Source organism: Pinus tabuliformis, chromosome 8, assembly GCF_031772625.1.
Source record: "Pinus tabuliformis cultivar Carrire ecotype Pingquan chromosome 8, CPIR1, whole genome shotgun sequence".
NCBI classification, from domain to species: Eukaryota; Viridiplantae; Streptophyta; class Pinopsida; order Pinales; family Pinaceae; genus Pinus; species Pinus tabuliformis.
In genome coordinates, this window is record NC_142294.1 from 2,040,530,324 (window position 1) to 2,040,547,938 (window position 17,615).

The following is a 17,615-nucleotide window of genomic DNA, read 5'->3' on the forward strand; positions in this document are numbered from 1 at the left end:
AGTTATAGATCACAGAGTAATTACATTAAAAGGAAGTATCCAAGGAAGAGAAGTTAATGTTGCCATCAGCCCAAGCAATGATAAAAATTATATCAACATCAACTTGGCAAATCAACTATTAATTTTAGAGCTAAGCATTGGTGTAAATAAAAAGATTTTTGACCAAAACGAGTATAAAATTAGTGATCTACAAGTGACAATAGGTCATTATGACTACATATCTCAATTTCATGTTGTAAAGACGGATAAAAAGACTGACATCATGCTCAGTCAACCCTGGTTTAAGGGTACATTCATGTTAAACATAGAGAAACAAGTTTTGACGTTTCTTTATAAAGGGAAGATGGTAACGTTTCGAGACATAACAAGTAAATCAAAATCAATAAAATCTTCATTATAATACCTTAAGGATATCTTAGATTTGATGTTTCAAGATAATGAAAAAACTATATCAAAGAAGCAAAAAGAGCTTGAAGAAGTCATCTGCAGCAAAGACAAAGAAATTTCGTGCTCCAGAGATCACTAAGAAAAACTACTTGAACAAGTCAAGAAAGCTAAAGCATCAAAGAAGGAACTCAAGGAGCGTTTATTAGAACAAGTAGAAAATTTACGTTTAAAGAGCCTTAACCAAACATTAATAGAACAAATCAAGTGTTTAAAAGACGAGAAGCGTGAAGGCCAAAATAAAGTTGACTCGGAGAATGAAGAAAGCTTACGTTTCAAAAATCATAATCAAAATCTGCTCAAACAGATTAAAAAACTTAAGGACGAAAAGAAGTCATTGACGAATAGGTTCAAAGAACTTGTCGTAAAGGAAGCATCAAAACCTGCAGATGTAGCAGTGCAAACTGAAGAAACAAAGATCAAGACCATTAATCTCTCAGTTCATGCAAATCCAAACTCTATTGAAGTAAAAACGTACTTAGAGGTTGTCGTTCAAATAGAGGACACCCCAAATAAAGATTCAGCCGTTAAGTCAACAACAACAATGCTTGATGGAAATCAGGAAACTGTCATAAAAACATTAAAGGAAGTTCAAACAAGAAAAACTCCTTATCTACATCCGAATCACAAGAGTAGACACCTTAATCAATCTACAAATCAGTACCACTCAGAACATAAACAACAAACTTATGTTACATAGAATACTGAAGTGAACTCAATTCAGTCTACTGATAACAATTTGTTACAAAGTTCCAGGGATCAGAAGATTCTACGAAAAGTTAATCTAGGATGGTCTGATCCATTCTGAGTACGATAATTTTATATATCACTCCAATGATCATATCAACTTGTATCAATAAAGATGATTGTTCCGAGACGAGAAGACATTCGTAGTAGAAAAAGACATCAAGCATAAAACATTTGTAGCAGAAAAGAGATCAAGCCCTTTCATCAACAAGCTTTGAGGACAAAGCTTTTTGAAGGAGAAGACAATGTTATGAACATAAATTATGTAAAAATAAATAAAAATAGATAATAAATAATAATCATAATAATATAAATATAATAATAAATAATAAGTAAATTAACTAATGGTTAGTTAGTTAAAAATAAAAAGCATGTTTTAGAGACATGCCTATTCGTGAAAAGGTACTTACGTGGCTATATATACAAGACCCTCATTCTCAATTGTACTCATCCTAGATCAATTCTTTTATTCAATATACAATTACAATTACTATTCTACGATGCATGTCTTTGTTTACGAAGTATTTTAAATATTTCCGCTGCGTATACGACTTTTGGTCGTTATAGAAGATCTAAAAGATCCATGTGGAGTTCCTACAAATGCCCCTTCCTTACTATAGCATTAATATCCTCCTACTTCCATATATGCGAAGCTCCAAGAGGGATCAAATCTCTTTTAGAGTGAAAACATACTTGATCTCTCTCGGCGCTTGGTAGATATAGAGTTAAGATAGATCTAGGTTGATATTAAGTCAAAATTATCCTCAAGCGTGTTGTAGTTTTGGCTCCATTTATGCCCAAAATTGTAATAATTTGGAAATTTGGTTATTGTTCTTTGACTGAGATTTATTCACGAAGCTGTAATAATACATAGATTTTTGAACAATGTTATGCCTTAACCAATCTGGGATCATTGAGGAGCGAGGGTTAAAAAGGATGGATGTCGAATTTTGGACCACCCGACTGGCTTTTATCTTTATCTTTTAAGAGGGAGGAGGTGCAAAGTGACATCAAACAACATTGAATAAAAACGGACCCTAATAAACACATCTTTAGACGAGACCCAAATCAAAATTTAACCTAAATGTTTAAAATCTTGTGCAAACCTCACATGTGTTCGTTTAAACATCAAGAATACACCGTGTACTCATAACTATCATATCATAGAATACCATATTACCCAATGGAGCAAGATTCTAACCATCACATTAAGAAAACATTTCTACGCTAAGTGATTCAGGAAGCTCTGAGAACATCCCAATGAATTTTTTGATGGCCACGTCTCGACTCTCCACCTTTATTGAATCACCACGTCTCGACTCTCCACCTTTATTGAATCACACCTAGCACGGCTACCACCCTTCAGGATAAATTGTAAGCGCGACTGGAATCCACGCATATATATCAATTATTTTCTCTCTTTTCAGTCAATTTGTGTTCGACGCACTTCCCGGGATTGGATATGGCGTGCACGAGTGCGGGAGGGCGGTTTGCAGGCATGGTGGTATACTTCATCGAAACAGGCATTCAGCCTCGCAGATTGCAGGTATGAGCGCTTTCGTTTGATGATTAGGAATTCCATGGTAAATTTATTGTTTTTAAAAGTAGATTTAAGCGGCTAATGGAGAATAGTTCGGAAAAAATTAAGAGATGGTTAGTTTGATTGTAATTGAGCTTGCAATCACAGCAGATTTTGGGAGTCGCAGCATTCTTCCCGTGAGTATTATTTACTTTATCTGCAGTACAATTTTTAGATATTTGAAATTTGAAAGTACGGTATTTCTAAGCTTTATCTATAATATGCAATTTGGGGACTTGTAGTAAGCCATTAGTACTTTCACTGAATATTAGGGAACATAGCTTGCATTCTCATTCTTTTTTAGTTAAGAAAAAAAGGAAAAAGTCCTTGAAAACTTTTAAGTTAGTGCTATATAATTTGTAAAGTCTGTGTCCCTATTGGGCCAGACGTTAATTAAACGGCAGCTTCAACCGGCTGTAGTACCCGGCTGTAGTGTCTCGTCTTATGCATAGAATTAAGGCATGACTCTACTTCTCTGACCACAAGAGACACTGGCTCACATTGGCTTTCTCGTGGACACTATTTAGGATAAAATTACCTTTGGCTCCCGGAGCACCAACAACTCTTTTTTATTGGCTCCCGGAGTAAGAAGATTGGCTCTTTAAAACCTAGCCACTCACAATGAAGGTCTAGGTATTTCCTCCCTCCATAAATTTGCATTGAGCCTTGATACTTATTCCAAGGCAAAAATGAAATGGGCATGCTAACGTACTAGTTTACCTTAGTGCTTCATTTAAATATAGGCTGCATAAGTCAAGTGCATAAAAGATCTTTGCAATTAGATGCTTGAGACCAAGTTACCATGAGATCTATGGGCCAACATTATGACTCATTAATTGTCTTTGCAAACAAAATGAACTAGGTTCTTAGGCTTAAAAGCATAGATAGCTTTTTGGAAATTTGCTCTACTAGTTTGACTTGGCATCTTATTATTTTATTTATTATTATATTTAAGGTGGTTACTCTTAGGAGAGTGTCCTTGCACATGGATGAGGCAAGTAGCACATTTCATGCACTTTGCATGAGTTATAAGAGTGAGGAAGATGACATGTGTGTAATGTTCTAGAGTAATTTTCTCCCTAGTGTTTGTGTTCTGGTAGGGGATTCTTAAGCATTAGCGAAATTATTCTTTTGTTAGGAAGGGCAAAGGACTATTACAACAATATTATTCCTTAATCAACACAGTTAACACATTAATCAATTTGCAATCCAATTCCCACTATGTAGTATAAATAAAATCAAGTTCTAGAACAGATTCCCACAATACAAATGTACATCAAACTTCAATATAAACTATAGTGGTTCCAACAATTCAATTATAAGACAGATTCCAACATAAACAACCAAATACCACAATGCAAATCTAATCTAGAATTTGATAACTAATTAACTGGGTCGAGCTATGTCTTATTGTTTGGACAGTTCAGATTTCAATATGAAACTCTCGTCCTACTACATGAGTCGGCTCGAGATGCAATAGAATTACATAAGTGAACTCCGAGCTCTTTACCAAAGATAATGAGGTGCCAGGGAGATGATTGAATTCTTAAACTTGCTTGAAATTTCTTCTAGGATCTATCGTAAGGTTCTTGTAGTGACCTCAGGTGCTTTGGGCCTGTTCTGATGTTTGATTTACCTCAGCGAGGTTTCAGACTGGTAACTTAGGCTATTTTCGGCTACCCAAAACTTTTGCCTTCTGCTCTAAAAGATTCGACCTACTTCAAAACTTGAACTTGGCTGCCTTAGGAGTAATTCATTCATTGCTATGTATTACCTCATACTAGATTTGCACAATTCTTCGCTATTTTGTCCTTGGCTTAGCTCACTTGACTTTAGGAATAGATTTGTTTGCCTTGCTGCAAATGTTGTCCATAGAAAAATTTTGCTCGGCTTGGTAACCTTCCTCGGACCAAAAAACTTCGTAGCAGAACAAGTAGAAAAAGGGACAATAAAAGAAAAATTAAGTTTATCAACTAGGGTGGAATCTTTCACCACCGAAATTGATAGGAGAAAAGGTGTCACGCCCCCAAGCCAACGGTAGTCTTTCAACCGCTCTTAGCGAGGTGCGGCACCACCGAACACTTTCTTTTCACCAATACTTATGTTCGTGGACTACGCCTAACCACTTACTCTTACTTAGTTTGTGTTTCGCAACCAAATATTATTATGTTATCCTTTATACCAATGAACACCCATACACATTCATTATCAACAACAATTATAAATGATGAACACAATTGCATGGTATAAAGGGAGGGGCAACTCCCTAAACAATGAGTCTGCCCGATAATATATTATACAACAGTTTACAACGTTTTACAAGTATACTTGGAAACCCCAAGTTTCATACTTAGCCAAATTTACAATCCAAGGCAAAACTCAATTGCCTAGCTCGTCAGCACCTCCGCACGGTCACCGCACGACTCACCAACGCTTTGTTCACCTTGTCGCACGATCGTGTTGTTCGCCCAACTCGGGCGCGCCTCCAAGTCGCCACACACGGGCACCTCTGCCCGAGACACACCTCCGTTCACAATCTCAACACTTCACCAAGTCACCGTGCACACTTGCACGCCGGGCGGGCGCTCACCCGAGTCGCCAAGACACCCTCGCCAAATCGTCGCACAAACCGGGCACCACACACTCGTGCACGCCTCAACCATCCGTCGAGCGCCACACACCCATGCACGCCCTCACACAACCGCCAGGCGCTCCTGCCCGCACCTTCACCCACAACCGCGCTATCACCGTGTAGCCTTGCCCAAGAATGGGCGCATTACTAAACCTGCGCCTCCTCCTTAGAACTGCGCCTAGACCTGCGCCTTTACCTCATAGAGCGAAGATGTTTAAGCGAATGAGTTTCTTCCAAATGAGTTCCAACGCTCTATAATATATATGTGTTGTAGGGGGAGGTCGTAGCTTGCCCAGCCGACCTCTCCCACGCCCTTGCTCCATCGCAAAAGCCCCTATCTTCAAGTCAGCCCCTCATCCAATGTTGGTCGGCCTCCATATGTGTTAACGCATGCTCCCATGCGTATAAACTCGGCTCGCCCTCCTTATATGCGCATAATGTCATCGCACCTCAAGTCGTGAGCTCGCCCTTCAACACAACTGCAGCTCGTTCCGCTCTAGCCGCGCACCCAGAACTGCAGGTTGTTACATCCTCCTCCACCTGAAATCCTTGTCGTCCTCGACAACATACCATCCTGGTAGCCATCCACCAAGATCATCATCAATGTCTGTCTCATCCTTGGTCCATGATGTCAACTCCTCCACATACTGCAAACATCTCTGCAACATATGTAGAATTTCCATCTCCATGTGTCGTCCTCATCCTGTGAACTGTCCTCCTCGTCTGCCTGATGCCAACATCTCTCCGTGCACTTCCGGACCCCATGTCTAAACTAGTTGGGTAGCTAATCCAACTGTCACGCTCAAGCCATGAGAGTGAACATCCTTATGCCTTCACCAGTCTATCTCGGATTTTGCCACATCTCGGACTCACCAAGAATCTCACCACCATGTTCAGGTCCATGGAAACTCCATCCCATCTGCAACATGTCATGATGCTTGATGCCAAGCCATCCCTGCACCATCTGCCATACCTGCTCAACCTGTTTTAAGGACTCACTGCCATGAGCAGCTAACAATGAGCCCCATCTTCTTGTCATCTAAGAAGATGTGGAGGGAGTAGATCCTGAAGGCTCACCCTCACTAATCATCTCAATCCATCTGTCAGGATCTTCTATCTCCATCCTCTGTAGATAAGTGACCCAATCCTCCTCCCGGACATTCGGCCTCACATATGCCTCATCATCATCATCATCATCCTCGACCACTTCTAGCCTTCTTGACAAATCCAAGATACTATCTGAAAGAGTCTTGATGACCGATGACTGCTCGGTAAGCTTTGTCTCAACCGTGGACAACCGCTTACTCATGTCTTCCCTTCGCTTCTCATCCTCCATTTGCATTACTGCTAACTTATAATCAGGTCTTGTCACTCCAATGGTTGGTACACCAATGGGTACATCTTCCCTTCCATCGTAAATGTACAACTTCCTCAAATGTGGAACAATCACAACATCAAACTGTTTCATGAATTCCATTCCTAGCACAGCCTCATAGTCATCAATCCGCACTATAGTGAAGTCGACCTTCCCTGTCCACTCACCAAGTGTCGTGTCCACCTTTTCAGCTACACCAAGAACACTATTAGGAGGAGAATTGACTGTCTTCATCTGTGCCTTCACTGGTACAAATTTCAGCCCAATCCTTCTCGCAGTATCTTCGCCCATGAAGTTGTGAGAGGCCCCACTATCCACCATAGTGAGTATATCAGCACCTCCAACCTTCATCCGAACATACTCCAAACTGTTCCTCTCAGGATCCCTCCGAGAGACCACCTCCGTAGCAGCAGCAACACCAAGTATCTGCATCATCCCCACAGAAGCTTCTTCATTCTTCGTATTAGATTGTGCAATCGCAACCACTTTTGGTCTAGAAGGGCAGTTTTCACCGTATGTGGTCCAGCACACATCCAACACTTCAAGGCTTTCTTCGTTTTCGAATTACCATCCGATTTTGAAGCATCATCCTTCTTCTTCTCTTTCGGTTTGTCAGACTTCTTCTTCCTATCATCAGAAGTCTCATCATAATGCTCCACCAACCTGTGCACAGCAGCAAAAGCTTCCTCAAGTGTTCTAATCCTTTGCCTCTTCACTTCATTGCATTCCCAAGGCTTCAACCCAATAATGAAATTGAACACCTTGTCCCTCTCTGCCATGTCAGGAAGTTCCAGAACCGCACTTGCAAACTCCCGCTGATATGTCTGAAGGTTCCTGGTCTGCTTTATGAACTTAATTTTCATCCTTGCTTCCCACGTTTCATCCTGAGGATTGAAATGGGTCTGCAAAGCTTTTTTCATCTCATCCCACGAAGTAATGTCACCAGCGTTGCCATTGGAAATCTGATCCATCCGTCTTCGCCACCACATCTTAGCATCCTTTGTCAAGAACTGAGCAGCTACCTTGACCTTCGTCTCATCATCAGATAGACCCAATCGTTCCAAGTACTGCTCCATGTCCCATAGAAAGTTGCCAAGAGTCTTTGCACTCCTTGTACCATCGTAAGATTTCGGTTCCTTGACTTTCACATGAGGCACTCCTCCACCTGAGTTATGCCTCATGGCCTTCTTCAACACCGCGATCTCATCTCTGGCTTCGTCAAGAGATTTTCGCAAGCCCATGATCTCTGCAAGACCTTGGTCTCTTGCCTCTTCAACCTCCTTGACCCTTACTTCAAGTTGTGTACACAAAAGATCAGTGTACTCGTGTTGAGTCCGGAGTTCATCGAGCTCTTCCCTCATCTTCGAATTGGCCTCTTGATCCCTATCGATCAAGTCCATCTTCTTAGTCCAGAAAGCTTCCAAGTCCTCCATCCTTTCCAACACTTTTTCCATAAGTGCCATAGTAGCATCCTTCACACCGTGACTAGACCCAACCTGACATTTAGCTGCCATTGCTAATAGCTTCCTTCTTCTTTGCAATCTAGTTTCGACCATCCAACAGCTTCACCAAGATGCCTGCAACCTGAACCAGCTCTTGTTCCACTTGTATGTGAAACAACTTCCTTCACCTGCAAGTACCTGCTTCACTGTCACCAACTGTCAAGTGTATGTACACCTGCTTCACCCAGCTTCCTGCAAGACTCCTCCAAGTCTTCAGACTAGCTCTGATACCAACTGTCACGTTAGTGCAGTGGGATCAGCACTTCATCTTCAACCGATCATCAGCCAGCTCTGATACCAACTATCACGCCCCCAAGCCGGCGGTAGTCTTTCAACCGCTCTTAGCGAGGTGCGGCACCACCGAACACTTTCTTTTCACCAATATTTATGTTCGTGGACTACGCCTAACCACTTACTCCTACTTAGTTTGTGTTTCGCAACCAAGTATTATTATGTTATCCTTTATACCAATGAACACCCATACACATTCATTATCAACAACAATTATAAATGATGAACACAATTGCACAGTATAAAGGGAGGGGCAACTCCCTGAACAATGAGTCTGCCCGATAATATATTATACAACAGTTTACAACGTTTTACAAGTATACTTGGAAACCCCAAGTTTCATACTTAGCCAAATTTACAATCCAAGGCAAAACTCGGTTGCCTAGCTCGTCGGCACCTCCGCACAGTCGCCGCACGACTCACCAACGCTTTGTTCACCTTGTCACACGATCGTGTTGTTTGCCCAACTCGGGCGCGCCTCCAAGTCGCCACACACGGGCGCCTCTGCCCGAGACACACCTCCGTTCACAATCTCAATAGTTCACCAAGTCACCGTGCACACTTGCACGCCGGGCGGGCGTTCACCCGAGTCGCCAAGACACCCTCGCCAAATCGTCGCACAAACCGGCCGCCACACACCCGTGCACGCCTCAACCGTCCGTCGGGCGCCACACACCCGTGCATGCCCTCACCCAACTGCCAGGCGCTCCTGCCCGCACCTTCACCCACAACCGCGCTATCACCATGCAGCCCTGCCCAAGAATGGGCGCATTACTAAACCTGCGCCTCCTCCTTAGAACTGTGCCTTTACCTCATAGAGCGAAGATGTTTGAGCGAATGATTTTCTTCCAAATGAGTTCCAACGCTCTACAATATATATGCGTTGTAGGGGGAGGTCGTAGCTTGCCCAGCCGACCTCTCCCACGCCCTTGCTCCATCGCAAAAGCCCCTATCTTCAAGTCGGCCCCTCATCCAACGTTGGTCGGCCTCCATATGTGTTAACGCATGCTCCCATGCGTATAAACTCGGCTTGCCCTCCTTATATGCGCATAATGTCATCGCACCTCAAGTCGTGAGCTCGCCCTTCAACATAAACGCAGCTCGTTCCGCTCTAGCCGCGTGCCTAGAACTGCAGGTTGTTACAAAAGGGGTCTTAAAACTTGTTACCCACCACCTGTGGGTGACACCACAGGATAATTTTTTCTCCTATGTTGTCTTCAACCTGTTGTCGCGCAGATTGGCACGACAACCCTCAGACCGGGGGCTGTCACTCTGATCCCCGATCCCTCCGTTTAAGCTTGTCTCCCGCGGCTAAGGGGGGTAGTCCCTGTGAGATGATGAGACCAACTGTCGACCAGTTGGTTGGGAGACACGAGATACGATAATAAAAGCACTCGATGGATTTGATTAATTTAACAGACCAGTGCCTTAAGAGATTGTGGTTAAAACAATTACTTGTTAAATGATATAAAAAGATGGACCATGAATCAACAATCATCTATCATCAGCTAAATCACAATGCTCTTAAAATGACCAAAACGATATCCAGCAACTGAAAATTTAAGAAAAAATGAATGCTTTAAACCACCACGAGTCATAAACCATTAACCGGATATCAATTTCGCATCTCGACGTGAAAATTTTAGATCTCAGTGTGAAAGATAATAATTCCCGAAAATGACTGGATCTGAGGAAGAAAATTTTCCACAAAATTTTTTAAATCTTTTTATTTTTATTTTTTATTTTTCAATATTATAAAAATGAAAATTTAAAAATCTAAAAAATTAAAATTCTAAAACTAAATTATATTAAAACTAAACTATATAAAAAATATAAAACAAAACCTAAACCTTTCTATTTTTTATATTATAAAAATCAAAAAAGAAAAAAAATCTAAAACTAAATTCTAACAATTAAAAATAAAACTAAAAAATATATTTTTCATTTTTTATTTTTTATATAAAAAAATTTTCTAAAAAAAGACGAAATTTAAAATCTAAGATTTTGAAGAAAAACCTAAATCTAAAGACTAATAAACAAAATCTATTTTAAATACAAATAAAACTATACAATCTCCAAATCTAGACTTAAGAGCTAAAATTAAAATAAAAGAATCTACGATCACCCCTTTTTTGGTTTTATATTCAAAATACAAATAAAGAAAAATCTAGAGTAAACGAAACCCAAAAAAAATGAGACGCAAGTAAAACAAATTCGAGCTGCCAGCTCAAAGACGTAACCCTGGACCACGATACAGCCACGCCTTTGCATATTAAATCGAGAACCAACCATGAAGTTGTGAAACAAATAAAAGGCGGGATATTACCTGTGCGAATTCTTAAGAAACTGCGGACCGAAAAAAAACTTACCAAATCGATTTGCTCAGAGATAATCCCAATTTCAGCGAAGATCAAAAGAAAAATTTGAAACTGTTTAGGATTTTACCTGTTCCGTTGAATGCAATGATAACTGTCGGCGGCCACAGAGTTCAAAATCGCTTTTTCTTTTGCAGGGTTTGCAGGACGTGGTCTCGTAGCAGACAAAGCTGGGCCAACGATGAATATGGCAGAGAACCGCATCAAAAGCAAACACGCCTCACGCCGCTTCAGGTTGCCTCACGATTTTCATAGCCCCGGCTTAAGCACAGTTGACCACGATGAGCAAATACGATTTGAGATCATTTCGATGGTAGAGTTCCTTTGGGCGCTGTTCGAGAAAACGTAACCACGCAGGTGCTTGAAGAAATGTACCCAGGAGATCCACGACCAGGCCACGCAAATGCTTCGATCACTGAAGAATTTCTGCTGAAAGATTTCGACTGGGTTCAGATTTTCTCTAGCCATCAACTGAAACTCGCATTTTAATGCTTATCACTTGAATTTCAAATGCAAAACAACTGCAACGATAGCACTGTCGATGGCAGACTTGAAATACGACTTAGCTTGAACACGCAGACGGAGGCTGGGAGGTGATAGGTAGGATTTCTCCGCGCGCGATGCCAATGATCTTCAGATTTGCGTAGCTTCAATCACCAGATGAGCGGCGGACAGCTAAACAACGTGATCTTCTTACACAGATGCCATTCAGGGCTTTAATTCCAGGTGAAACCCCAGGTGTATTCCAAAACTACGCTGATCCTCAAAAGTCTGGAATTAAAATTTTCAGTTGTCGCTCACGCAGCCGGACACCCAACTTTTAAAACGTTGTCTCACATACAGTCACCTCCCCAGCAAAAGATGAGAACCTAAACGTCAGGATTCGTGTGCGGATAACTCGCTGAGATTGCATCATGAAACCGTGAAATAGACCTGATCATCCAAAAATAATATATACATAAAATCAAAACTGAAAACCCTGGAACACAAAAAAATTGAAACCCTAGATCAGAGAAAATTGAAACCCTAAGACAGCTGATTAATTTACAGATTTGGCCCCTTTAACAGCCAGATTCAGCAGTAAGCACGGAAAACATTTTAAAGAACAGAAATTTCAGATCGTCACTGTGAAGAACTTCAGAAAATCTCTCATGCAAACTAAAAAAATAAACCGAATGATAGATCCAGGATCAAATCCAACTGGGCTCAGCAAAAATGCTTGCGGGAGTTGGCTGGTTCAGCCGAGAATTTCCCCGAACGCCCACAAATTTCCTTCAGAAAATGTTTTCTGCACAGCTCACAACAACCGTCAACAAAGAAGGCAAAAATGCTGCTAGATCTCAAACAGTAATGGAGATACCTGCCATTACTTCAGAAACCCTAACAACACCCAAACCCTAGCAAGTGAACAAGATACCTGTGCTCACAATACTCTACAAAAAGCTATTATTAACAGCTGAAAATAACATATGCAGAAAATTAAAACAATCTCACAGCATTTCAAGAGAGTAACACCAGCAAGATATGGACCCCAAAGTCTTCTTTTATTAACCAGAAACAGATTTACAAGAGAGCTTCCTCAGTCTCAGACTCACAGATCCAATCCCTCTGAAATGACCACCTAAGACTCTATATAAAGGAGATGATCCCAACGACTAGTTCGAATGATCCATGTAGAAATGATCTCGACCGTTGATGAGGATCAAGACATCTTTTGATCTCATCCGTCGATTTATTCAATTAATTTTTTATTATTATTTTTAAATTTTTTTATTATTTATTTCATTTTTTTTTTTAAATTTTTAAATTTTAAATTTTAAATTATTTTTTATTAAATTTTTAAATTTTTTATTATTTTATTATTTTATTTCATTTTTTAAATGGATCATCGAACTAAGCCTTTGGAAACATCACCTAGGACCTAGGACTTGGGACTCACGAGGGGATTTAAAACATTTTCAACCCTCAAGACACATTTCATGATGACTTTTTACAATTTACATCTTAAGGGGACAAATCCACTTAATACAGACCCTCATAAATCACCCAGTTCTGCGACACAACTATAATCTAGCAGATTGACACACTAGGATTCTCCTAAAGTTCTAATGACAAAATCCATCCCGGCTTTGGGGTCAGGTTTGAAGGAAAACTCTGCTGATCCATGGATCGGTGAGACAAAAAACCTTCCGGGACGTAGATTACCACTAGAAAGTTAGGTCCACCTAGGAAATTTACATACATGACTCATGTCTGCTAAGATTATTTACAATTCATGCATGCAGACTGGGTTTACAATCAAAATGATCAAGCTGCTGATGACTGTAGAATGGCACGGACATGCTGATCAGGTGCTGCCCCTTTTTGCAAAGAAAGGGGGAGGTACTGCATGGGTAGTTGACCGGTAGTGGTCAACACAACCTACAACCAACAACCCCTTGTAGCAACCAGATATCTCGACGTGCCATCATCTCCGTCACCTGAGCCAACCATTATGCTTCTGCACCCATCCGTTATGATCGAAAGATAGATTGTTAGATCATAGGGGTTCGATTCACACAAGAAACACAAAGATATAGAGATACCTGCTAGATCTACTAGATTTAGTGTGTTTACTCTAGCCCAATACCTAATGCAAGATACCTGTGCAAATAGATAATCCAACGATTGGCTATTGAAACAACAATCTTTAGTAATAAACCATTAGAGCATTAAAATCACATACCATAAATCATTGAGAGAGACACTTTGAATTGAAACCTTAAAAGACTTTTGCTTTTATTCCAAAAATATCCAGCAGAGCTTAGCTTAGTACATCAGGTCCTTCACTTAATGAGGAGCCTTAGGCTTCTTGATATAGAAAAAGTGTGAGTTCTAGACCCCTCCAAGTGGAAAAACAACTTGTTTGACTTGATCCATGCCAAAATAATTTTATCCATTGATAATTGTTGCACAAATCTCCAAAATTTTTGATCCCTTGAGAAAATCAAACTTCTAGGTGCATTTGGCACTTAGAAGAATCTTCAAAAATAGAATCGTCGTAACTTGTGCAAAACAATTTACTTCTTGGCCCAAAAAAAATGATTTTCTGGGAAAATGGTCTTCTTGGTCCAACGAATTTCTTGACTGGGACATTCTGCCTTGGAAATGAGGCTCTGGATTTTTGACTTGAATTCTCCCTTTGAAAAATAACTTCAATAATTTTTTGATATTTTTTCGACTTGGAGAGATTAATTTTTTCTTGTCATTTTACTTTTTGACAATTCCTGGCTAATTTTATTTTTATTTTGCCAAAAAATTAATTAAAAGACCCAAGAGGGGATTACAAATATTTTTCCACCCTCTAAGTGCGTCAAAAAAATATTTTGGTAATGGTGTTCTAATAACGAGGAACCATTCACCAAAAATATTCCTAAACAACACTTTTACATCAAGATATTTCAATAATTACGTACAGAAGGAAAATTTGCAGACACAACCAAATTCTGCGACACAAGACACATGATATAGTATGATAAAAATACACAGACTTGATAACACTAGGACTCACCTAAGACCTTAGCAATGAATTCCACACTAGCTTTGGGGATGCTTGGGAGAAAACCTCTGCTAATTATTCGTGTTTAGAAACACAAATAATTTGGGGAGGTTAAAAAAACCCCTAGAGTGAAACCCTTTGTTGAGAATTAAAGGCTTTCCTAGGTGTTGTTGGCTTAATAGTCATACTAGAATCATTCTTACAATAATTTTGCAGAATTTGGGACTACAATAATGACAATGACTCAAAATTTTTTGTCTACTGCTGTGTACTCTGCTTCTTGGAACCGTTGACATGTACATGGTCAACAATACCTACATGGTATAGTCAACCATAGATTTTGATAATTTTGTGACAGAAGAGAGATGTCGATGCCAAGTGAACTAGGAGTGCAGTGAATAGGAAGAACACATTGAGGTGTTGCTTTAGTATGGGCATTGTTTTGATTTCCTGGATGAGCAGACAAAGACTTCCATTGCACTCAGTTCAACAGTGGTTGATCATCTTGTGAGTAGTATGGCTTCAAAAGCTAACCACAAGATTGTCAGACGTGGCGCCTCTGATGAAGCATTAGGGCTCTCCAACACTGAGGAGCGATGAGGCTCTAGCACAGAGGGAGCAGTGAGGCTCCGACAAGTCATTGTTGCAGAGGCTTTAGCAGATGAATAGGCTATAGACATTCTCGAATCTCACCAATTTGTTGAAGTTCATATTCTTTAGAGAGCAACTTGGAGAGTAGGAGAATGTATCCTTCCCTGAAAGGGGACACTACTAATCAAAACACTAAGCATATGCCTTCCCTCGTCTTCATGACTAACCACAGACCTGGTGAAGGGGGTTGTGCAGCTAGACTCCTGGGTGAGGGTACTCCTTAAAGCCATGGAGTTGGCTGAGTACATATCCCTGTATGCATCCTACCCACAAGTCACCATTATAAAGGGGTCGTGGACTTGGTTAAGCTTGTTGGGATTGCCTCCCATCTTGGCCACATGGGAGAGGAGATGTAGGTGTGTGTGATCTTTACCAAGGGCAGACGTGCCTGCCATGGACTTGGTTGTGGTAAATTGATCTCCCCTAAGTATTGGATGTAGGTGTTCTACCACTTGATTGATGAGGATCAAGTTGGGAGAGGGTCAGTCAATGGACATAGGGTTTGTGTGATCTCTACCAAGGTCATTTATGACTGCCATGGACTTGGTTGTGGTAGATTGATCTCCCCTATTGTTAGTGTGGATCATTCTTCTTCTTCTATGGATTGAGTCATCATTGTTCAACTGAGATGAGGTCATGGAGCTTGACTTGGAGACTAGTAGGGCATGTGTGATCTTTACCAAGGTCATTTGTGATTTCCATTGACTTGTTTGTGGTAAATTGATCTCCCATACCATTGGTTGTGGATTATTCTTCTTCAATGAGATGAGATGAGCTTCTCTTATGTCGAGACATATACATTCGAGATGAGACACATGGTGCAACCGAAAATTCCTCCTTAGCTGAGAGGGAGTGTTGAAATTTGGGGCAGCTATGGGATGAATTTCCCCAAGAGAAACCCAATTACCCCAAGAAAAATCCATGTTGCCCCAAAAGAGAATTTAATTTGGATAAAGGAAAATTATTATTTGGCTCTCCTCTCATTATTATTTGATGTGACAAATTTATTTGGGCAAGCCATGATCAAGGTATTCGATAAATAGATTTAAATATTATCAAGAGAAAATTAAATATGCTTTTCCTCAAGTCGGCCTCACTAGGGTCACAATGGTTCAAAAGACACCCCTTGGCTCCTCCATCGATTAATATAAATTAGAGGCCTCAATGAAGAAAGATCTCTAAGGTAGCTGCAGATGCCCTAGCCAAGTTGGAGGAGGAGTCAAGTATTGGTCTTTTCTTGTGTTTTGGTCTGGACAGGTTCAAGGAGTTGATTGCCGAGTTTATGAGGTGATTTTTTGGCTTTGTTTTGGTACATATCTCTCTGTCATCTTGGCTGCAAGTGTATGACTTCTTAGGAAAGGGTTGAGCCTTAGTAGGCCCTCACGAGCCTCCGTTGGATTGATATGTATGGCCGTAAGGTCTCAAGGTATCAAGAAAGGAGACCGAGACCTAAAGGAGGCCCAATTAGACCTCTAGTTGGATGTGACTAGGTGAAGTGTTGGTCGAGTTTGCAAATATTTCTGGGCTTATTTTGTGACAAAATTTGTTGTGTAAAGCCGCACTATAACCGATGGTTCTTAAGGAGGGCCAAGCCCTTCTTTGGATGCTAGACGGTAGTCATGTGGTGAAAGGAAGAGTTGTAACAACAGGCTGAGGTTCCTTGGCTAATAGTGCATAAGATATGGGTTTTATGGAAAGGATTGTTGCTGATTTGTGGCTGAACAAATGCCCTAAAAGACGCCGAAAATCTCAGGACAGATGACCTCCTCCCCGGTTGAGAGGGAGTGATGTGGGATACCATATTCTCCATTTGTCATGCACTAGTCCGGGACTAACAACAGTAAGTCTAGTGAAGGCACTGGTAGGGAGAATGGAGGATTGGATAAGCATTTGGGGCTGGTACTCCTTGAGGATTTGGAATCCAAGATAAGAAGTAGTCTCATGGACCGATACTCTTTGAGGATAAGATAGGGTATCCAAGATAAGAGTAGTCAAAGAGGACCAATATTCTTTGAGGATTGGGAATCCAAGATAAGAATAGTCCTATAAGGACATACCTAGTGAACATCTAGATGGGGTATGTGCCTTGAGAGGCTATGGTATTTGTGTCCAAATGTATGCCTCCCAACATTGTGCTCTAATCTAGTGGAGAGTTAGAGCTTGTTAGTCAAGGCCTTGCTATATTGCAATTTGACAATGCTGGTCATGATGTTGATGCTTGATTATGGCTTATCAATCTGACTCTTCTTATGAGAATATTTCAATTTGAGAGTATCCTTGTACCAATTGTGTAATTATGAGTACCTGCGTAGTTAATAGGGAGTGTTGGAAAATTTAACTCGGTTTGGTTTTCATAATTGTCATTGTACTCTTTCATTATATAGCTCGTGTAAAATGCAAAAGAAGAAAAATAATTTTTAATTCTCAAGTATAGGTTTCATGCTCAAGTCAAATTGGTATTTAGGTCAAACATGTTTCTCA

At 40.5% G+C, this 17,615-nt stretch overlaps 1 protein-coding gene across 7 annotated transcripts in view; it reads left to right on the top strand.

Moving 5' to 3' along the window:
• The first annotated feature begins 2,327 nt into the window (after positions 1–2,327).
• The window catches only part of POL{LAMBDA} (DNA polymerase lambda (POLL)), a 364,299-nt gene continuing 349,011 nt past the window's right edge, over positions 2,328–17,615 (top strand). For 4 of the 7 annotated variants that reach the window (XM_089374947.1, XM_089374952.1, XM_089374950.1 and 1 more), the window contains exon 1: positions 2,330–2,737. In XM_089374947.1, the coding sequence (XP_089231073.1) occupies positions 2,654–2,737 (84 nt within the window). In that variant the 5' untranslated portion in view covers positions 2,330–2,653. Of the gene's footprint in view, positions 2,738–17,615 lie in introns of all 7 variants that reach the window. The other 3 variants (XM_089374948.1, XM_089374949.1, XM_089374946.1) reach the window with 2 other exon arrangements.